Source organism: Rhinoderma darwinii, chromosome 2, assembly GCF_050947455.1.
Source record: "Rhinoderma darwinii isolate aRhiDar2 chromosome 2, aRhiDar2.hap1, whole genome shotgun sequence".
Classification (NCBI taxonomy): domain Eukaryota; kingdom Metazoa; phylum Chordata; class Amphibia; order Anura; family Rhinodermatidae; genus Rhinoderma; species Rhinoderma darwinii.
The window spans coordinates 255,891,189-255,913,247 of record NC_134688.1 but is presented as its reverse complement, the minus strand read 5'-3'; the positions used below and the strand labels follow the sequence as shown (position 1 = coordinate 255,913,247).

General features: G+C 41.6%; 1 protein-coding gene across 1 annotated transcript in view; it reads left to right on the top strand.

Annotated features, from left to right (window-relative positions):
- Positions 1 to 22,059, top strand: part of KCNQ4 (potassium voltage-gated channel subfamily Q member 4) — a 187,177-nt gene that overhangs the window by 154,007 nt on the left and 11,111 nt on the right. Inside the window, exons 8-11 of the mRNA XM_075853172.1 lie at positions 3,969 to 4,057; positions 9,661 to 9,801; positions 12,316 to 12,533; positions 17,963 to 18,062. Of these exons, the coding sequence (XP_075709287.1) occupies positions 3,969 to 4,057; positions 9,661 to 9,801; positions 12,316 to 12,533; positions 17,963 to 18,062 (548 nt within the window). The remainder of the gene's footprint in view (positions 1 to 3,968; positions 4,058 to 9,660; positions 9,802 to 12,315; positions 12,534 to 17,962; positions 18,063 to 22,059) is intronic.

Genomic DNA, 22,059 nt, shown 5'->3' with positions numbered 1-22,059 from the left:
AAACATCCAAACGGAGTGTCATAATGATGGCAGCTGCGCGAAAATCACGCAGCCGCGCATCATACGCTGATGACACACGGAGCTGTTATGTGCCTTTTGCGCACGCAAAACGCCGCGTTTTTTGCGTGTGCAAAACGCACACGCTCGTGTAAATCAGGCCTAAGGCTGAGTCCACATTCTGCAGATTCTTTCATATTCAAAGTTTTTTTTAATTTTAAAACAACAAGTATAAAAGACAGGAGGGGGAAACACCTCCACATGAAATGAGGAAAATAAAATAACAAAGAAGGGCAAGGCCCCAAAAAGGAGGCGAGCATCACATCCTATGACAAGCCACAATATACATCAGCAATGTGGAGAAGCATAATGAACAGGAGAATTTCATAAAAAAATTAAATAGAGACTGAACAACTCAATCCCGTATACAACATAAAGTATAACGGCATCATACAAGCGCCTCTGCAGATTCTTTCCATCACGGATTTCAAAGCAAATCCGCAATGAAATCCACATGTGATACATTGAGGGTATGTTCACACGCTAGCTGGCTTTTACGGCTGAAATGACAGCCTGTTTTCAGGAGAAAACAGCTGCGTCGTTTCAGCCGTAAATGCTCCTCCTCGTAATATACGAGGCGTCTGTGACGCTCGTATATCTTGAGCTGCTCTTCATTGAGTTCAATGAAGAACGGCTTAAATTACGTGGCAAAGAAGTGCCCTGCACTTCTTTGCCGAGGCAGTCAATTTACGCGTCGTCGTTTGACAGCTGTCAAACGACGACGCGTAAACTACAGGTCGTCCGCACAATACGTCGGCAAACCCATTCAAATGAATGGGCAGATGTTTGCCGACGTATTGTAGCCCTATTTTCAGACGTAAAACGAGGCATAATACGCCTGAACCAGCCTGATGAATTTTAGTGAAGATTTCACCCAATGCATTGCAAACTGTGAAAACTATGGTGAAAATCTGCAACCAATCCATGACAGACTTGACATTCTACAGATACAAAAATGTACTCCATTCCGTGCTGATTTTTTTCCGTTACATGTGGATGGGGTTTTTAAAATGTATTGTACTGTAAATTTGTGCAGGAATTCTCAGCAAATCCACAACGTGCACACATTGCCAAAGTCCTCACAGAGTTTCTGCAGATCATTTCTTAAAGTGTAACTAAATGTTTCACAAACTTCTGACATGTCATACATTTTAATTGGTTGGGGTCCGAGAACTGACACCCCCACCAATCGCTCAAAGCGGCAGAAGCGCTCGTGTGAGCGCTCAGCTGCTTAGTTTCTGTTCGGCTTCCGGAAAGCCGTTGTATCAGAGTACGGGCTCATAGACTTTCTATTAAGCCCGTACTCCAATACATTGATTTTCTGAAAAGGCCAAAAAAAAATAAAGCGACTGAGCGCTCACACAAGCGCTTCTGCTCCTTCGTTTTAGCGATTGGTGGGGGTCTCAATGCTCGGACCCCCACCAATCAAAACTTCTGACATGTCACTATGACATGTCAGAAGTTTGTTGAACGTTTAGTTACGCTTTAAACTTAATTGTGCAGATTTTTGTGCGAATTTTAACGCTGTGGATTCTCCAGAGGATTTTCTAAGAAACAAAGAAGAAATAAATCATTCATTTAAAATATGCATTTTACTGTGAATTTGCAGGTAATGCGCAGAAAAATCTGCAACTTTAGGATTTGATTGCGGATTCGAACTTTCTAATTGAAGTCAATGAGGAAAATCCACAAAACATCTGTGCTCATTCCACAACAGAAATTCACATGCTGCGGATTTCAAAATCTCAGGTCAATTACCACATGGAAAATGTCTGCAACATGTGGATGAGATTTGTTAAAATGCAACTGTTTACTGTTGCAAATTTTCCGTATGCAAATCCAGACGCAAAATCCACAGCATTTCCGTCTATTTCTGTTGAACCAATGAGTTAGCAATATGTCATTTGTGTGTTTTTTCAACTGTGGCTTCTCCTTCTCCTCTGGCAGTCTCCCATAAAGCTGTGACTGGTAAAACAGTCAGGCAACGGTTGATGTATGTACAGTCTCATCTACTAGTGCTCTGCCCAGATGCAGGTGTAGTTATCCCACAGTCATGTGAAACATCATCAATATAAAATCTTCATTTGAGTCCAATTGAGACTAAAAATAGTGAGCTGCTCCAGCGATGACTTAGGATCCTTTTACACCAGCCCATTTTGGGCGGTACTAGAGCGCCGATCAACGAGACAGCTCGATGATCGGCACTCTTTTGCTCCTTTCACAACGAGCTAGTATGGGGACGAGCGCTCGTTAATCTGATCGCTCGTTTACATACATTTCTATCATGTCGGCAGCGCGTCTCCCTGTTTTACAAAGGGAGATGTGCTGCCGACAACGGACAACGATAATATTTTGGGCATTTAAAATGATACAATCAGCCGATGAACGAGCGTTCCCGTTTACACAGGGCAATTATAGGGAACGTGCATTCTGTGAATGCTCATTTGGCCGGTGCAAAAGGGCCCTTGGGCTAGTGCTCCCTGTTGACATAGCTTCTTATAAATAAACAGTTTTATTTTGGGGTGGCAGTATTTCTATACAGTTCATAACTGAATTGATTTGGAGGAGATGGTAATGAAGTCTTTTTGTTGCTAACTGTGATGCTTGTAAGGGCACCCACACACGTGGCATATTTGTTGTGGATTTTCCAGTCCAGATTTGTGGGCAAAAAATCCACAGCGGAAGACTGTTGCAGGCAAGTGCATGACATTTACGAAATCTTATCCACATGCTGCTAAGTATTTTCCGCATGAAATTCAGAGCATGCTCATTTTGTTCTGCGATGTTCACTCAGGATTTCACCATTTTTAATGTTGAAAGGGGGGAAATCCACGGTGAATCCACAGCAAAATCTGCATGTAATACATGCGGATTCTGCAGTGGTTTCGCTGCATAAAATCCATAACAAATCTACTGTGTGGGGGTACCCTTATATTTCTACAGATATGCAGTAAAAATTAATTGTGAATTTCAAAAAGTCAATGGAACCTATACAGACATTAGTATGATACGAAACCTTTAAGCGCAATTTTTTTTATCCATTCTCATAGTCACTAAAATATCAAAAATTCCATCGTGGTAAACAGATTTGTTTCTCTTCTCAAAACCCAGGAGCTTGTGGCTTACTAAACTTACACACATTTGGCCAACCTACAAATGTAGGCTGTTCTTGTATAGATGAGGTCATACATGATGACATGCCTCTGTTTTTTACACATGCAGATTTATATATTTTTTTTAAAGTTAGATTTCAGACATATTCTCCAACTCAACAAATCATTCCAGTCTTTATTTCCTATATGATACTTCCATTGAAAATTACAGCCAAAGATGCCGGGGACAAGTTGGCAGATTACGCTGCCTGGCTTTATGGAACTAGATTCATTGTAAAAGCCTGCCGTACCATTTTAGGGGAAACATCCCGAGACTATTAGAATTGCTGAATAGGGAGAATGAGTGATTCTCTTTCTGTCATATTGTATTGCAGTATCGAGACAAGAATTGTAGCAACATCACGTTTTCATTGAACTAAATGCAGCTTCAGCATTAGTAAATGGAATTTGTCACAACAGTGTTCAACACCATTCACCCTTAATATCGGATACTTTTAGCTGCTATTTAAATATCCTTTTCTTCCACACGTCACAATATTATCATACAGTTCATTTTGTGTTCTGATGGGAACCCCTTGTACAAGTAATCACAAAATGAGAGTATTTATTGGTTAGATCCTAATGCACATAAGTTGCAATGGCAGGTTTTGGATGCTATAGATTTTATATAATATTTAGTGTCGAAAGAAAAGCAATAAATGCCCTTTATGCCACTTGGATGTCCTTTATTGTATTTGATCCATATATATTGTTAGCAGTGAGGCTGGCATTCATTGAATACTCTCTCCTCTCTTTAAGGCTGCCTGGCGTCTATACTCAACAGATGTGAGTCGTTCCTACCTCACAGCCACATGGTATTACTATGACAGTATCCTGCCATCATTCAGGTGAGCTGTACTAGACCATACAATCTGATGCTGCCACTACAAGGCTAAGTTCACTCGCAGTGTAAATAATAGCGTTCTCACAAAAGAAATTGACATGCTTCAGATTGAGAATCTGCACCACAAGTCAGTTTCCGCATTTTTTCCACAGTGTTCAAATCTCATCCACTTTTCTGCCACTGTAATACGCTGCAGAATTTCAGCACGGAAATTCCGGATGGCAATCCCACAGTATTCACGCTACTTGTGAACTTAGCCAAAGTGGGAATGATCAGTCTTTGCTTGTGAAATGTCAACATAATTTACTGTATATGTATTTACGTCGGTATTTTGACATCTATAATCCAACTACAGAAGTTGTTTTTTTTTACACAATTTAAAGGGATTGAGCTAAAGAGGCTCTGTCACCAGATTATACGTGCCCTATCTCCTACATAATCTGATTGGCGCTGTAATGTAGATAACAACAGTGGTTTTTATTTTGAAAAACGATCATTTTTGAGCAAGTTATGAACAGTTTTATATTTATGCTAATTAGTTTCTTAATATACAACTGGGCGTGTTTTTATCAACTGGGCGTTGTACAGAGGAGTGTATGAGGCTGACCAATCAGTGACCAATCAGTGACCAATCAGTGTCCAACACTTCTCATTGTTCCAGCCCAGCTTCTTTCACTGCACAATCACACTGTAACAATGGGCTGGAACAATGAGAAGTGTTGGACACTGATTGGTCACTGATTGGTCAGCGTCATACACTTCTCTACACAACGCCCAGTTGGTAAAAAGTAAAAACACACCCAGTTGGTCATTAAGAAACTAATTAGCATAAATCTAAAATTGCTCATAACTTGCTCAAAAATGATTGTTTTTCAAAATAAAAACCACTGCTGTTATCTACATTACAGCGCCGATCACATTATGTAGGAGATAGAGCACTTATAATCTGGTGACAGCCTCTTTAACAATTATTTAAACAGGATGTTTCGCAGGAAGAAAGTTCAACCCTTCCTTTACTATATCATAGCACTGCAAAATGTTTTCTAAACTGTTTACAGAACCATGTAAACTGCATTCTGCTTTAGGATGTGGATTAAAACAGTTACTTCCGGTAAGTAAATAGTAAAAATAAATGAAAAGTCATTGAAAAAGTCAAGATAAGAGATCTAGCCATTGTTTATTTAATTCGTTAAAAGTCAAGGAAAAGACGGCTAGATCTGTAATGTTCATATCATGGACCATAATAAGCCACTAGCAGGAATATAACATTACAGTATTGAATGGACACAAAATCTTGGTCATGAGTTTTAATCAATTTCCAACAGAGTAAGTTCATAATAGAGCCATGACAGCTACTCCACATCCAGTCCCAAACGGATCCCAACGGCTCACATTGACTTTTAATGGGGTCTGTCAAGTTTCCGTCTGAGTTCCGGCAAAAAAAGTGCCTCAGACTACACTTTTCTTGCTTTCAAAAATCTTGGTAGCCCTGAGGGATAAGCACAAAACGCTAACATTATTCACTACTGTTGAAAACATGTTTCTTATTGCTGGTGCTATAGTTCAAAGAGCACTGGTTATTAGAAATGACTAGAAAGAAGTTTTTGTTTTACATTTTTTTGCCTAATCAAGTTCTACCTATTTGTCAGTTATTTTGCAAATTATTTGCCATTAGGATCATTGTCAAGTTAACTGTATTCTACGAATTGACAAATAAGGTGAAATGGCGAATAAGGCAAAGCGTTTCGATTATTTCTACTGGTTATATGGAAGCTTTTATTAGTCATAGTAGGCTGTGCATTCAGCACCCAACTGCTGAGACTAAGGCCTGATTTACACGAGCGTGTGTGTTTTGCGCACGCAAAAAAACGCAGCGTTTTGCGTGCGCAAAAGGCACTTGACAGCTCCGTGTGTCATCAGTGTATGATGCGCGGCTGCGTGATTTTCGCGCAGCCGCCATCATAGAGATGAGGCTAGTCGACGTCAGTCACTGTCCAGGGTGCTGAAAGAGTTAACTGATCGGCAGTAACTCTTTCAGCACCCTCGACAGTGAATTCCGATCACAATATACAGCAACCTGTGAATAAAAAAAAGACGTTCATACTTACCAAGAACTTCCTGCTTCCTCCAGTCCGGTCTCCCGGCCGTTGCCTTGGTGACGCGTCCCTCTCTTGACATCCGGCCCCACCTCTCTGGATGACGCGGCAGTCCATGTGACCGCTGCAGCCTGTGATTGGCTGCAGCCTGTGCTTGGCCTGTGATTGGCTGCAGCTGTCACTTGGACTGAATCGTCATCCCGGGAGATCAGACTGGAGGAAGAAGCCGGGAGTTATCGGTAAGTCAGAACTTCTTTTTTTTTTACACGTTCATGTATATTGTGATCGGAAGTCACTGTCCAGGGTGCTGAACCAGTTTAACTCTTTCAGCACCCTGGACAGTGACTGTCTCCTGCCGGGTTCGGTCAAAACGAGTTCGGTGAAGTTCGGTTCGCTCATCTCTAAGACACTCCGTTTGGATGTTTGTAAACAGAAAAGCACGTGGTGCTTTTCTGTTTACATTCTGAGTTTGACAGCTCTTGCGCGAATCACGCAGTTCGCACGGAAGTGCTTCCGTGCGACCTTCGTGGTTTTCACGCACCCATTGACTACAATGGGTGCATGATGCACGAAAAAATGCAGAATTTTAGAACATGTCGTGAGTTTTTTTCAGCGCACTCACACTGAGCAAAACTCACGGACTGTCTGCATGCCCCCATAGACTTGTATAGGTCCGTGCGACCCGCGTGAAAAGCACGCGAGTCGCACGGACGTATATCACGTTCGTGTAAATGAGGCCTAACTTCGAGGACCTTCTATGGAGATGAGGATCTCTAAAGTAGTGACGTCACTAGCTCATATACTTATTTAGTAATAATCGCGAAAATTAGTCTTTCATTTCCGAGTAAGGCTGCCTGTATAGTGTAAAATGCAAAACAGATTAGCCCACTAGCTACCACATGGCAATGCCTTTTGAAGCTGGTCTCTTTGGCAGTAAAGTATTTTGCAGTGAAGCGTATTTGTTTATAATCTGTATTGAGGAGCTTTAGGACCTATCCACACCTCATCATTTTAGCGCTCTGTGTATACTGAATGGTTGAGCCACAGTCAGACTATAGTGAACTCATCAACACTTCCTGACAACAAAAGCATCAAGGCCACCTATTGATGTCAGTACAGTACCAACATTTATTTATCAACCCACAGGAATTTTTGCTGTGCTGGGAATGTAAACAGCACTGTCTGCACACAGGCCAAACAACGAACCGTTCACTTCTCTCAATGAGTGTCTTATAGTAATGGTATACTCCTTGATACAAGTACCATTTTCTGACTCTCACAACATTTTGTTGGGGTATTAAGACACACAACTTTATTTATAAGCATATATGCTGGGAAAAGGCTCTGCATTGAACTTCTCGCTGCGACACTGTCCTACTGACTACCTGCAGCCACTAAGAAAAGCTTACTTCATATCGATTTATACAGCTCCCATTGAGTTTAATACTAGTTATATAAATCCATTTGCAGTTAGCTCCCCCTAGTGGTGGCTGCTTTCAGAATGAATTAAATATTTATTGTCAGACAATGAAAGCTTACGGGAAGGTGTCCGTCGCATAGAAAGGCTCCGCAAAAGATAGGACATGTCTTATTTTTTGCTTTTTGCAGACCATGTTCCCATACTTTATATGAGAGCACTGCCCGCAAATGCGGGTGGCTGTCCGCAGCCGGCCGTGCCTGTGATCATGGACCGTGATTACGGGCACGGTCGTGTGCAGGGGGCCTATTACACTTACTAAACACAAACACTCTGAAACTCTAAAGTAGTGATAGCATTTAGTGAATATAACCATCGGTCATGTTAAAAGCTGAGTATGCCTTTGTAAGGGTTCGTTCACATATATCAGTTGCATCAGTTTTTTTGTCTCTCAAGTGATTACAACTGATGCAAAAACTGATGCAAAAATGTATCAGTTGCCTTTAGGCACTTTTTCACGATTTTTACTACAAAACCATCAGTTGTTGTTAGGCTGTGTTCACATCAGCGTTGCCCTTTTGTTGAGAGGTTCCGTTGGAGGTTTCCGTCAGGTTAACCCCTCAACGGAGAGTCAAACGGAAACCTTAGCTTCCGTTTGCATCACCATTGATCTCAATGGTGACGGAAACGTTGCTAAAGGTTTCCGTTTGTCACCGTTGTGATAGGGTTCCGTTCCCTCAACGGAAGAACAACACTGATGTGAACAGGCGCTAAGCAATTTTGTTTTTATTAAATCAATGTCTTATGTGTTTTTAAAAAAATTTAAATTGCCTCGCATTGATTTCAATGGGAGGTCAGAGACGGAACCGCAGGAAGAAAGAGCATTTTGTGTCCAAAAATGTCTCCGCCTACTATTGAAATCGATGGTAGGAGGTTTCGGGCGTTTTTTTTTTAGCTGATTCCAACGTGCGTCAAAATCAGCGCCAAAAAACTCGGTGTGAACAGGGCCTTAAAAGTAAAAAACTATTTTAGTAAAAGTGAATTTAAAAGTTGCTTAAAAACACATAAGACATTGCTTCAATAAAAACAAAGAATGTCCTTACAAAGGTGTGCACAGCCATAAAATGAACTATATTCTTCGGACTGTAAGACACACTTTTTAAGCTAAAAAAAATTCTTGCTAAAAAGTCTCTGCATCTTATAGTCTGGAGTCAGGAAGGCCCGGCAATACAGAAATCTTGACTGTTCCCCTAATAATTGAGCAAAGCACTATTAAAGTTCTCTGCCCTGTCCTAGGGAGAAGTGTGGACATGCCATTCAGCTGCCTGCCATACAGTTCTTTTTGTCCATGCCTGGCATTGCTCTGTACGATCAATGCAAATAGCTTCCTGGTAGAGAAAGAACACATAGTTGGACCTGGCAGGCGAGTAAACCACTAGACCACCAGATATAATCCTCTCTTCTACTATAGTCCACCTGGAATACAATTTTAACCCATCGTCTACTTTACACTACCAAAGAATAAAATATTAACTGCCAAAGAAGCGGGTTTACCTAGATCAAATATTAACACCTCCACTACCCTAAGCCACCAGTGCCAGCAATCTTAAACCCTCCACCACCTCAAAAAGTCTGAAATATGTATTATTGTTTTTGGCTTCTGTTGTTTAAACTTGGATGCATCTTATAGTCCTGGTCATTTTATAGCCTGAAAAATACAGTACCTACATTGTTACTATTATAGCACTAATATATTAGACATCAAATGTGTAACAAAAACTTTCAGTGTTAATGCTAAGGAGCTGTACAAACTATGACTTTTACCACTTGCATATTTGTGTATTGCGTTGCCATGGTTACCTGATAATATAGATGAGGGGCAAGTGTCAATGTATCATTATGAGACCACCTAAATAGAAGATGCACAATATAATACACTACATACGTAACAACCAAAGACTCCTGAACTAGTGTTTGCCTCTAGTTTGGAATGAAAAGCCTAGAGAGGCATTACTGATATGATAATGTCTGCAATCCTCACCTACTAATTCCCTTCAGCGATGTAATCTGCTATTGTATATTTGACCCCTTCAGAGAGCTGCTTCTTTTGTTTGATACCTGGCATCGAACTCGTAGCCGAAATGGAGGGGTTAGGCACTGTCAGGGGTCTCCTCGCTATCACCCAGCCCCCCCTGCTCTGAAATCTGCAGCACCCCCTTTCTGTGCTGGGGAAAGGTAGGGGTCCCCACCAGTGTTACCAAGCCCAGTGTTCGTCCAAGTGTCTGTCAGGGCAGAGGGGCCTGCAAAAGGGCAGTGCAAGGCATATTCTTGGGAAGTATGGATGTCGTATGAATGCCATTCAAATTACATATGCTCCTTGAACTTTTACACCCGTTAAAATTATACTGGCAACAAAAAATTATTTTGTTTTTTATGTTTATTTTTCACTTCTAAATTATTTCAGTTTGTTTTTCAATGGAATTGTACAGATTATGGGTCACATTAAAGGTGGACAAAAACCTGGCATTTTTACAGGGGTGTGTAGACTTTTTATATCCGCTGTACATTATATCACCCTGCACAAGATCATCATATAATCATACGCTATGTGCAAAATAAAAGAAAGCTTACACATATTTGGTGTAGACAACTCAACACTATAGTTACTGTTCCCACATCCATAACCATTCTGTCAATATGAAGCATGGGATGACAAGACTATACTACTAAGGAGTCCTAGGAAACATGAAAACCTCTCTGTACAGGGATCACTTATTTCGTCCATATTTAGGATCAGACATTCCATACAGAACAGAACAGTCCGGATGTGGCTAGTCCATTACATATTGTGAAGTGTATGTGGCGGGCATTGCACACGTCCTTGCCAGCCCCTCTGACTCTGAAATGTTTAGTGTCCTCCGTGTTTGTTTGTAACCGTCAGTATCATATCTGTGAGTGTCACTTCTATTTTCTCCCGAACTGTCATCACTAATTTCACTTTGCAACCCCTGTTTTTCCACCTTTTTCTTCTATAGACGTGTGGAATTTCAGGACAGGGCTTTGTTTCTGTCCTGCAGTGTGACCATCATGCTTTTTTTCAGGCTTGTAGGTACAGGAATACAGCATTGTAGGGATAATAATGTTATAACGTAGGTCTGCATTGGCACAGGATGTTTTATGATCACAACTGGTGCAATAAGTATGATTCATGTTACCCACAATTGTGTTCATTTGTCAGACTGGACTATGTGTAACAGTAACCAATGGCCTCTTTACAGTAATAAGCGGAGTTTCTTTCGTCTATACGCTGGCTGGAAGCCCAGGTATTTACCTATTGGAATGGGATGATCTGCATGCTTTACCAAAGATACCGTCTGCATTATAAGACTTGTGCTTAATATAGGATATCAAGAAAATCCCTGAGCGTTTCTGTGAATTAGGATAATAAGAGCGCATGAAACTTCATTACAGAGACTCATAGACATTTACATATTCCCAGCTGCAGGAAATATTCTACCAGTGTATGGACATGAAGAACGTACACTAGGAACATTATCTAAAATGTACAGAAATATCATATGTGCATAATATTCTCCCGGGACTCCTGTTTAATTATGTTAATTGATATATTATTGCACAGAGCTGGTTATGTAAATGTGGATTGAGTATCCCTTTTAATTATCAGGAGCGGTCAGTAGATTTATCCTAATATACAGCAGCCTTTATTTTTTATTTTTTTACGTTATCGTTTATTGTATTTCCTTAAGTAATGTAATTTCTTAATTTAACCCTTTGAGTGCCAGCAGAAGCCACGAAAGAACGGATTTGAAAATAACACGTTTATCACACAAATACATTTTGCTGGTCCACAAAGGATTTAAATTAGTGACAAACTGATACATTTCTTAAACCCCTTCACTGCCATGAGAACATACAAAACTGACATGGCATTCAAGGACTTAAGAGTGTCCTTAAGATGTGTTTGCATGCAGATGATTTCCAAGGATCGCTGTAGAGGAATGAGGTGTGAAGGCCCGCAGTAGAGGAATGAGGTGTGTAGGATCGCCTGCCTTAGCAGCATGTGGTACTGAACTGTGTTGTAACGCACTCCGAGAGGATTACTCCAGGAGAAATGGGTGCCGTATTCCAGGTGCTTTATAATTGAATATGAAGTGTTAATTCTGTCTTGGGGTTTTGGATGAAATGGAATGTGGGAAGTCTAATGGCTTATTAGACAGTTCTTAGCATGAATACTCAACTTTGTGGGGAAAAAAATGTTTCCAATTAATTGTCTCTTTGCTATTTTACATTAGCATTAGCCTATTCTGTGAAGTTGGTATCAGCATTTTATTGCATGACTCCAGGAACATTATTGGAACTTTTTTTTCACCTTGTTGAATGGTTTTATTTCATGTAGTTAAAAAAATGCATGGACCACTGAAAGTCATCAGCAGTATCTTTTAGTAGGGGATGATTTATTTGCTAGAGGCAGGACATGTATTCCGTTTGTAGAAGTGACCTTATAAATTATTCCTTTATTAAAGAAGTAACTTCCTCACAGACAGAATAGAAAATATACCTTTATGTCTCCTCAACTTGTCTCCCTCGTACTCCACTTCACTTGCTTCTTTACCCCTCTTAAGTCTTTCTAGCTTCTCACTCATGCCTGCCTTTCCCTTGCCTACTCTATTGATAGTTTTCCACTTCATTTATATCATGGACTGTGTTTTCTGCTCCTGTCCTTCTCAGTAATAAGGCAGGATTAAAAGATCGCATACGAGGAGGTGGTGCCCCAAGACAGGGCACACGGAGCAAACAGTACTTGGCTCCTCCAGATCGGGAATCTCCTGGACCAGATCTGACCGCAGAAACTCCCAGTCCTACCAAAGTGCAGAAGAGTTGGAGCTTTAATGATCGTACAAGGTTTCGGGCATCATTACGACTTAAACCAAAACCCCAAGCAGATGGTGAGTACATAGACATTAAATGGCCGCTAAAACTAGTCTGCAGCATATTTTTTAACGTCTCCTTAGGAATCGAGTCGAGGAACTCTACAGTCGACCCATCTTCTGCCTGAATAGCCAGCTTACGGGGGGGGTGATCTGCTAGCTCTTAAAGGGGTTGGCAGGGAAAAAAATATTCTCTAAAAAGTGTCCCCCAGCCTTTTTTTGTCTTCCCTAAAACCCTCTACATACCTTCTAACCAGTTTCTGTTTGATCTCAATTATCACTGCCGTTTACATCCCTTGCTTCTGATCCTGGCTGTTTCCTGTCTTGTAACCCACCATACCCATGATCCCGTGCTGTAGCTAAGAAGACACTTTACAGTCCCACCCCTTCCACCCACCACAGAATCTCAGCCAGGTCTTTGCATACTGCCACGCCCTTCTATGTTCACAGGGTCTCTCCCTGGTCTAATTACAGTCACCCAACTCCCTCCCTGCACACAGTCACAAACGCCCCCTTATAATCATGCTCCTCTGTGTCTCCATCTGTCCCTGCTCTAATTACAGTCACCCAGCTCCTTCCCTGCACACTGTCACAAACAACCACTAATAATCATCATTCTTCTCTGTGTCTTCATTGGTCCCTGCTCTAATTACATGCTTCCAGCTACCTCTCTGCACACTGTCACAAACACCCACTAATAATCATCATGCTCTTCTGTGTCTCCATCTGTCCCTGCTCCTCTAATTAGAGGCACCCAGCTCCCTTCCACCTACTTTCATAGCCCGATAGATGTAAGTCTGCCAACTCCACCTATGTGAGACATAATGGTACACACAATCCAGTCAGCTTGTCTTCCTCATCTGTTGCTGGATCTGTGCCAAGATATCCTATATTATAGTGAAGCACACACCAAATACTATTCCACACAATGGTAATAAAGTTTTATTTTACATCATTTACCATAAATATTTGTAAGTCTCTCTCTGTCTCCATACCTCTCAACTTTCAAGTATCACAAAGAGGGACAACTGATGCGGCCCGCGTAGCACGGCAGTTTTATTTTTTTCCTTTTAAGCCACACCTATAACCCTGCCCAATCCCTGCCCACACACACCCAGTCCAGCACACACAGTATCATGCTCCCATAGTGCCTCCCGACATTATAATTCCCCATAGAACCTCCCACACAGTATAATGCCCCCACAGCTGCCCCATACAGTATAATTCACCTATAGTTGCGCCCATACTGTATAATGCCCTATAGCTGCCCCATACAGTATAATGCACACATAGCTGCCCCATATAGTATAATGCCCACACAGATGCCCCCATACAGTATAATGCCCCCAGAACTGCCCCATAAAGTATAATGCCCTCATAGCTGCCCCCATGCAGCATAATACCCCATACAGTATAACGTCCACACAGATGCCCCTATACAGTATAATGCCGCTATAGCTGCCTCCACACAGTATAATGCCCCCACAACTTCCCCATACAGTATAATGCCCCTATAGCTTCCCCCATACATTATAATACCCCCATAGCGGCCCCCATACAGTATAATGCCCTCATAGCTGCCCCCATACAGCATAATACCCCATAGCTGCCACTATACAGTATAATGCCCCCATAGATGCACCCATACAGTATAATGCCCCTCATAGATGCCCCATACAGTATAATGTCCGCATAGCTGCCCTATACAGTATAATGCCCCTATAGCTGCCCCCGTACAGTATAACATCCTCATAGCTACCCCCATACAGTATAATGCCCTCATAGCTACCCCATATAGCATAATGGCCCATAGCTGCCCCTATACAGTATAATGCCCCCATATATGCACCCATACAGTATAATGCCCTTCATAGATGCCCCATACAGTATAATGCCCCTATAGCTGCCCCATACAGTATAATGCCCTCATAGCTGCCCCATATAACATAATGCCCCATAGCTGCCCCTATACAGTATAATGCCCCCATAGATGCACCCATACAGTATAAAGTCAACACAGATGCCCCATACAGTATAATGCCCACAAAGATGCCCCCATACAGTATAATACCCACATAGATGCCCCCATACAGTATAATGCCCGCACAGATGCCCCATACAGTATAATCCCCACACATATGCCCTTATACAGTATAATGCCCTTATAGGTGCCCCATATAGTATAATGCCCCCACAGCTGCCCGATACAGTATAATGCCCTTATACCTGCCCCATACAGTATAATGCCCCATAGCTGACCCATACAGTATAATGCCCCCACAGCTGCTCAAGACAGCATAATGCCCCATAGCTGCCCCTATACAGTATAATGCACCAATACTGAATAATGCCACCATAGATGCACCCATACAGTATAAAGCCAACACAGTTGCCCCATGCAGCATAATGCCACCATAGTTGCCCCCATACAGTATAATGACCCATACAATATAATGCCCAAACAGATGCCCCTATACAATATAATGCCCACACAGATGCTCCATACAGTATAATGCCCACACAGATGCCCCCAGACAGTATAATGCCCCCATAGCTGCCCCCATACAGTATAATGCCCACACAGATGGCTATATACAGTATAATGTGCACACAGATGCTCCCATACAGTATAATGCCCCCACAGCTGCACCATACAGTATTATGAACCTATATCTGCCTCATACAGTATAATGCACCTATAGCTGTGCCCATATTGTATAATGCCCTGTAGCTGCTTCTGTACAGTATAATGCCCACATAGCTGCCCCATGTAGTATAATGCCCACACAGATGCCCCTATACAATATAATGCCCACACATATGCCCCCATGCACTATAATGCCGGCCTAGCTGCCCCCATAAAGTATAATGCCCACACAGATGGTTCCATACAGTATAATACCAATACAGATGCCCCATACAGTATAATGCCCACACAGATGCCCCTATACAGTATAATGCCCAGACAGATGCCCCTATATAGTAAAATGCCCACACAAATGCCCCTATACAGTATAATGCCCCCATAGCTGTCCCATACTGTATAATACCCCCATAGCTGCCCCATACAGTATAATACCCCTATAGCTGCCCCATACAGTATACAGCCCCGTAGATGCCCCAAAACAGTATAATTCCCACTTAGCCGCCACTAGTGCCAGTGCCCACGTAGAAAGTGCCACAGTGCCCCGGTAGATAGTGCCACACACAAATCCCATGTAGATAGTGCCACAGTGTCCCTGCACATAGTGCCCATACAGTGCCACAGTGCCCATGCAGATAGTACCACCCCCCCTTGAAGATACCGTCACCCCCCTGTAGATAGCGCAATCCCCCCCCCCTGTAGATGGCACCATCTGGGCCCCCTCTAGGAGTGGAGTCCCCAGCCAGAGCATCGGCCACAGCGTTTTGTCTGTTTGTCTGATGAGGCTGATAATTTTTAAAAATTTACAAAATCAACATTCTCAGTTGGATTGAAATGATTATTCTGCATTGGTATGCTTTCAATGATCATTCTGACATATGTTTAGGTATTTGACATATGGCACTACTTCATGGGGATGATGTTTGGATATGTCTTCAGCTCTGGTTCAAGGATCTGTTTTTTCTCTTTCTATATGGAATGTTATGAATTTAAGAACTATCATTTATATCTAATTCAAAGCCATTGCATCTCTTAGTAGAACTTGACAATGTTTCTGTGAAAGCCCCATAACAGCAGTAAAGAATGTAAAAATGCTTTTTGATTACATTAGCCCAACTTTGTGTAAGAAATTATTAAAGTAGTATGCTCCATATCAGCAGTGTATCTGATGCAGTTTCCCTAAGATGGTTCTTCCATCTGTAGCTAACCGGCCCCAAGGTATCTAGACACTGGAAGGTGAATTGGATTCATAGAATGTACAACTGTCACAGGTAGACTGCATCGGAAACCCTGTTGACAGAAAAGTCATGGTTCTAATATGTCCATTATTGTGTTACTCACAGTGTTATGTCAGTGTCATTATGAGTAGAATGATATAAGACTTTTTTAAGAGGACACTAAATCTTAAAGGGGTTGTCCAGGAATAATTTTTACTTTTAATATTCATTAATTTGCCCATTACAAGTCATTTTCTAATAAACTTGCTTTTTCCAGGTCCGAGGGTTTCTGAGTTTTGTAATGCGGTCTTGTCACAGCACTGTCTGTGAATTTTTAACTTCCTGTGACGTTTCGTGCCTCAGCCCAGCCTGCACTTCTAGTTGAGCCAAGCGACGGCTCATCATCAATTACGTCTACAGGCTTTGGGCCGGCGGATTTTCCCTCTCGCAGTGTACCGGCCCCACCTCCTCTCGCTGCGTCCTATACCCCGTCTCCTCTCGCTGTAGATAGTACTCATATAGTGCCACAGTACCCATGTAGATAGTGCCACACCCCTCTTGAAGATAGCGCCACCCCCCCTGTAGATAGTGCTACCCCCAATTATGTAGATGGCACCATTGGGGCTCCCTCTAGGAGCAGAATCCCAAGCCAGAGCATCGGCCACCCTGTGGCTGGGGATTCCGCTCCTGGAGAAGCCCCTGGCCTCACTATCCATATATGGACAGTGACGTCAGGGGCTACTCCTGGAGCAGAATCCCCTGCCAGAGCGTTGCCGACACTGGCCGTGGATTTCCCTCCTAGAGTGAACCATATGGACAGTGACGTCAGTGGTTTCTCCTGGAGCAGAATCCCCAACAAGAGTGTTGCCGACGCTCTGGCCTGAGATTCCTCTCCTAGAGGTGTTCCTCGACTATGGTATTCATTCTGTCAAAACGACTGAGCCCTTGCACAACTGAGAGAAATGGAAACTATTTGCACCGGATTCGTCACCATTGAAATCAATGGTGATGCAAGCTGAAACCTATGGTTTACGTTTGTTTCAGTCAGGGTTCCGTTTTGACGGAAAGCTCTGACGGAATGCCAGAACGGAGCCCTAATGCAGAAGTGAATGAAGACTTACCACACAATGAAATATCCACTGTTAACAACACACATCATCTCCGATAGCTTTTAATTTTTTTGATGATGCTATTAACATAAATGTTACATAAATCTTACATCTTTTAATTTCACCGTTTCCCTATGGGTGAAAAGTTGTGTGATAATCTGAGAATTTCCCACATGGTCAGAATTTGTGTGATCTTTTCAAGTTGCCTGTCACTTTTTCCCCCTATTTGGAAACATTTGGGCTGTGATACAGCGACCAAAATGTGCTTTGGAGGCTGAAATTGTGGTAGACAAATCTTCCCAATAAGGCTTATAATAACTTTTTGCATTACCTTGCAATTTGTCCCATAATTTCTTAATACAATTCTTACTATAAAATTATTCAAGTTAAGCCTATTTATATGAAAAACTTTGATTTAAGAGATGTATGCAAATTGCAGTTCCTTCTCAGTGATGTCAACATGCTTTCTCCCATCAGAGGGCGCTGGAGATGATAGTAATGATGAGAAGAGACTTGCCAGTGATCTTACCATGGAAGACATCATGCCAACTGTAAAAACGTTGATCAGAGCCTTCAGGTGATTTTATTAACAGATGATAGAAATTGTTGCACATGCATATACCCAGCACACAGTGTTTACATTTAGGTACCATATATGCTGTATGTTTCGAATCACAGCCAGTGACTTACTGTAGGTTAAGTCACATTGACCTGTGGGCACAGAATTAAATAGCAGTAATTGAAAAATTCTGGCAATTTTCATACATCAGAAGTAAGAATCATGTGAAACTGAAATGTTATATAAAAGTCTCTTGAGTAATGGCACAAGTGCGCTCACATAGTGTGATGTCCAAACGGACTAGTAGCTCACACATTTTAATTATAGAAATCAATAAAGTCGTTTTTAATCGTCATAGTCAGGCCGATTAATGCGTTAGCAAAATAGATACTACAGTCATTAATTATATTTTCAGTTCACATGTGAGCGTGGTTTTGGCTGCATGTGACCACTGTTACGTGGGACTTTACCCTAAAGGTTCACTTTTGGAGATTTATGGATCCATATTTAATGCCTAAAAGAGATGTTATAAAATTCTAGCTAAAAGAATGTTTAAGGCCCCATTCACACGGCCGTGCCTGTAATCACAGCCCTCGAAAAATAGGACATGCTCCATAATTCCCGTCATGGTTCTTCGGCACGGACACCCATCCGTAGCGCTACGAAAAGGTGTCCGCGGCTTTATGGTCATGTGCGTGGGGCTTAAGACAATCATTTATTTCTGAAATGTACCAGCAGTCTGTAAAAAATGATTTCTTATTTGACAAGAGCTTGGATGGCACCATAAAAAAATGGAAATGTTCTAATGAATAACAGGAACCACAGTTCACATGCTCATATATTACAGAAAATTACATTATCTGTAAGTCTCTAATAATCTCTTACTAGCTACAAGCAGCAGCTCGTGAGGGGCAGTCAGGAAATCGAATTGACCCTGAAGCCCATTGGTAAACTGTCATATACCATTGTAACAACGGCAGTTCTCTTAGTAAGATTACATTATGAAATTGCATATAATGCAGTTACTTAATATATGAGCTTTTGTGCCATAAATTTAGAGGTATGCTTTAAAACAGCTTCACAGGTAAATAGCATGCTTTAAAGCTGCAGGAATTGCTCAAAATGCTATTCCCTAATATGCAACTATATGTTCACGAAAGATTAACTAACATGCCCATTACCAAATGTGAACAGACTCTTAAGCCCCATTACCAAAGGTAAACCGATGCTAAGAGGGATCCTGTCATGTTTAAAATGTATTCCAATCTGTGGGCTGCATGTTATAGAGCAAAAGAAGCTGAGGCGATTGATATATAGTTTATGGGAAACTATTCAGTAAAACTTGTAATTTCCTCTCTCCCCCCTCCTTTTTAATCTCGCATTGGAACCCTTTATTCGCACATTGGAGGCTGACGAAAGTGTAAAGGGAATCAGGGTGGGCACGGAAACAATTAAGGCAACATACTTTGCAGATGATGTCTTGATATTCCTATCAGACCCGCATCATGATCTTCCCCACGTCTTTGAGCTTATTAAAAAATTTGAGAGCCACTCCGGCTTTAAAGTAAATGTCACAAAATGTGAATTACTACACTTGACCAGTAACGGCGCAGCACACTTTAAACCATCTTTGAGTATACCGGTTACTATAGCTAGGTCCTCCATTAAATACCTAGGGATAAACATAGGTCGCACACCGGACACAATATATAACCTCAATTATCCGGCGGTTATAAATAAAATTAAACAAGACCTTCAACGATGGCAGCATCTGCCTCTCTCCTTCATGGGGAGATGCCATCTTTTGAAAATGGTAAGCTTCCCGAGATTGCTTTATCCCCTACAGACAATTCCTCTTTTATTAAAACACACTGATATCAAGACATTAAATTCCATGTTCTCCGCCTACATATGGAATAAGAAACGCCCGAGAATAGCCTTAAAGAAACTTATGACACGCAAAGAAGGTGGGGGTGTCAATATCCCGGATCTTCGTAGCTATAATTTGGCATGTTTGGCTCGTCATGGCCTTGACTGGCTACAAGGGTCAAACTTTTATTCTAATTACACACTTGAGGAGGGGGTGGTGGCTCCACTACATTTGTCATCGCTAATACATGTCTCAATTGGGAACATACCACCAGAAATCAAACATCGTATATTATTTAGGGATACCATTATGGCTTGAAAATCTATTAGAGCACTTTTTGGCCTCCCTCAACACGTTTCTAAGCATATGCATTTATGGGGGCATCCGGAGTTTCCACAGGGGAGGGAGAACCCGCATTTCAGGGAAATGAAATCGTTGGGGATCTCCAAGCTTAATCATCTCTTGCACTCTACTGAAAATAGATATATGACATTTCAAGAGTTGCAAGCTGTAAACAACCTTTCCACAAGGCATCACCTAGCCTATTGCCAAATAATGTCCTTTTTAAGGTCAAACTGCATAATATAGCCCCAGAATGCCCTAAGAACTTCTTGGATGACTTGATAGTGTCCCCCCCATCTAAATCCTCTTTATCTTTTTTATATAGTACACTGAGAGAATCACTCGCTAAAGCTACCACTGCCACAATGTTTAAAATGTGGAGTAGAGAGCTTGTCCAGCAAGATCTTACCCAGCAGATTTTGGGAGGGTGGGCAAAGGTGCGTAAAGCAGTTGTCTGTGAAAGATGGAGGGAGACGCATTTCAAGTTCATCCACAGGGCCATATACGGTTTTGATATTCCCCCACACCCTAACTGTCCGGATAGACAAATAGCGTGCCCACGATGCCATGCACCCAAAACAAATTTATTTCATGGTTTGTGGACTTGCCCCAAATTATTTACATATTGGAACGAGATTTCTGGGATAATCAGGGATACATGGGGGGAGGCGGTCGCGGTGGAGCCATTACCTCTTTTATTTCATGCCTTTCCTGATACTCAACATATTCCTGACGCACTTCATGCCTTTCTTCTGGTAGCCAAGAGGTCCTTGCTCGCCCTCTGGCTTAAACCACAGCTACCGTCAGGCCTAGAGGTAATTTCTCAGCTGAAAAAATATGTATATATGGATCGGCTAGATATTGAACGAACAGCGGAATCTGGATCATCAAAATTTTTTAAGAAATGGAAAGTTTTTATATGTAAACATTTCCAGACCGACGAAATAAAGGATCTGATGACACCGTTCTATTATACCTCATGGTACCTGACGAGAGATGTAGCAGGAACATTGGGAGTGCTGAAAAGGTGATTCAGTTAGGCGCTAGGGAGTGATAGGGACCCACCTTCCTGTTCAGGTACGGTTTGGTTACATGAACAATCTATAATTTAATATTAGAAACATACATATATAGGATGTCAGGGGGGAGGGGGGAGTTTCAAGGGGTTAAAGGTTGATAACAATGTTAGCTAAGCATGATTTATGTCAAATTCGTCTGCCAGTTCTGTACAGTTTTGTATTGACGATCAGTTGAATAACTCACATGTAATGTCCAATGCAATGTCATGCATCTGTTTCTGTTTATTACTGTTGGAAAAATTCAATAAAAATTGTTTTATAAAAACTTGTAATTTATTCATTTTAACCTCTGCACTTTCTAGGTTTAGGAGTTCAGTGGGCGGTCCTAATCAGTGATTGACATCCTTCCCTGTATGAGTGTGAATACATCAGTGATTAGGACCGCCCACTTGACTCCTAAGTCCAGAATGAGAGGAGGTTTAAATGAATATATTACAGCTATACTGAATGTTTTACTACAAAACGATATATCAATCTGCTCAGCTCCTCCTGCTCTATAACATGCTGCCTGCAGATTGGACTGCATTTACAATGTGACAGGTTCCCTTTAGAGGGGTTGCCTGGTTTCAGCAAATCAATGTAATTTTTTTGTATAATTCAAAGCTATGCAATTTTTCTGTATATTTTCTGTATGAATTTCTCACAGTTTTCAAGATCTCTGTTATTCAGTAGGAGTAATCATTGTTTACTTCTAGTGCATAAAAGTCTATGGTCATGTGATGGA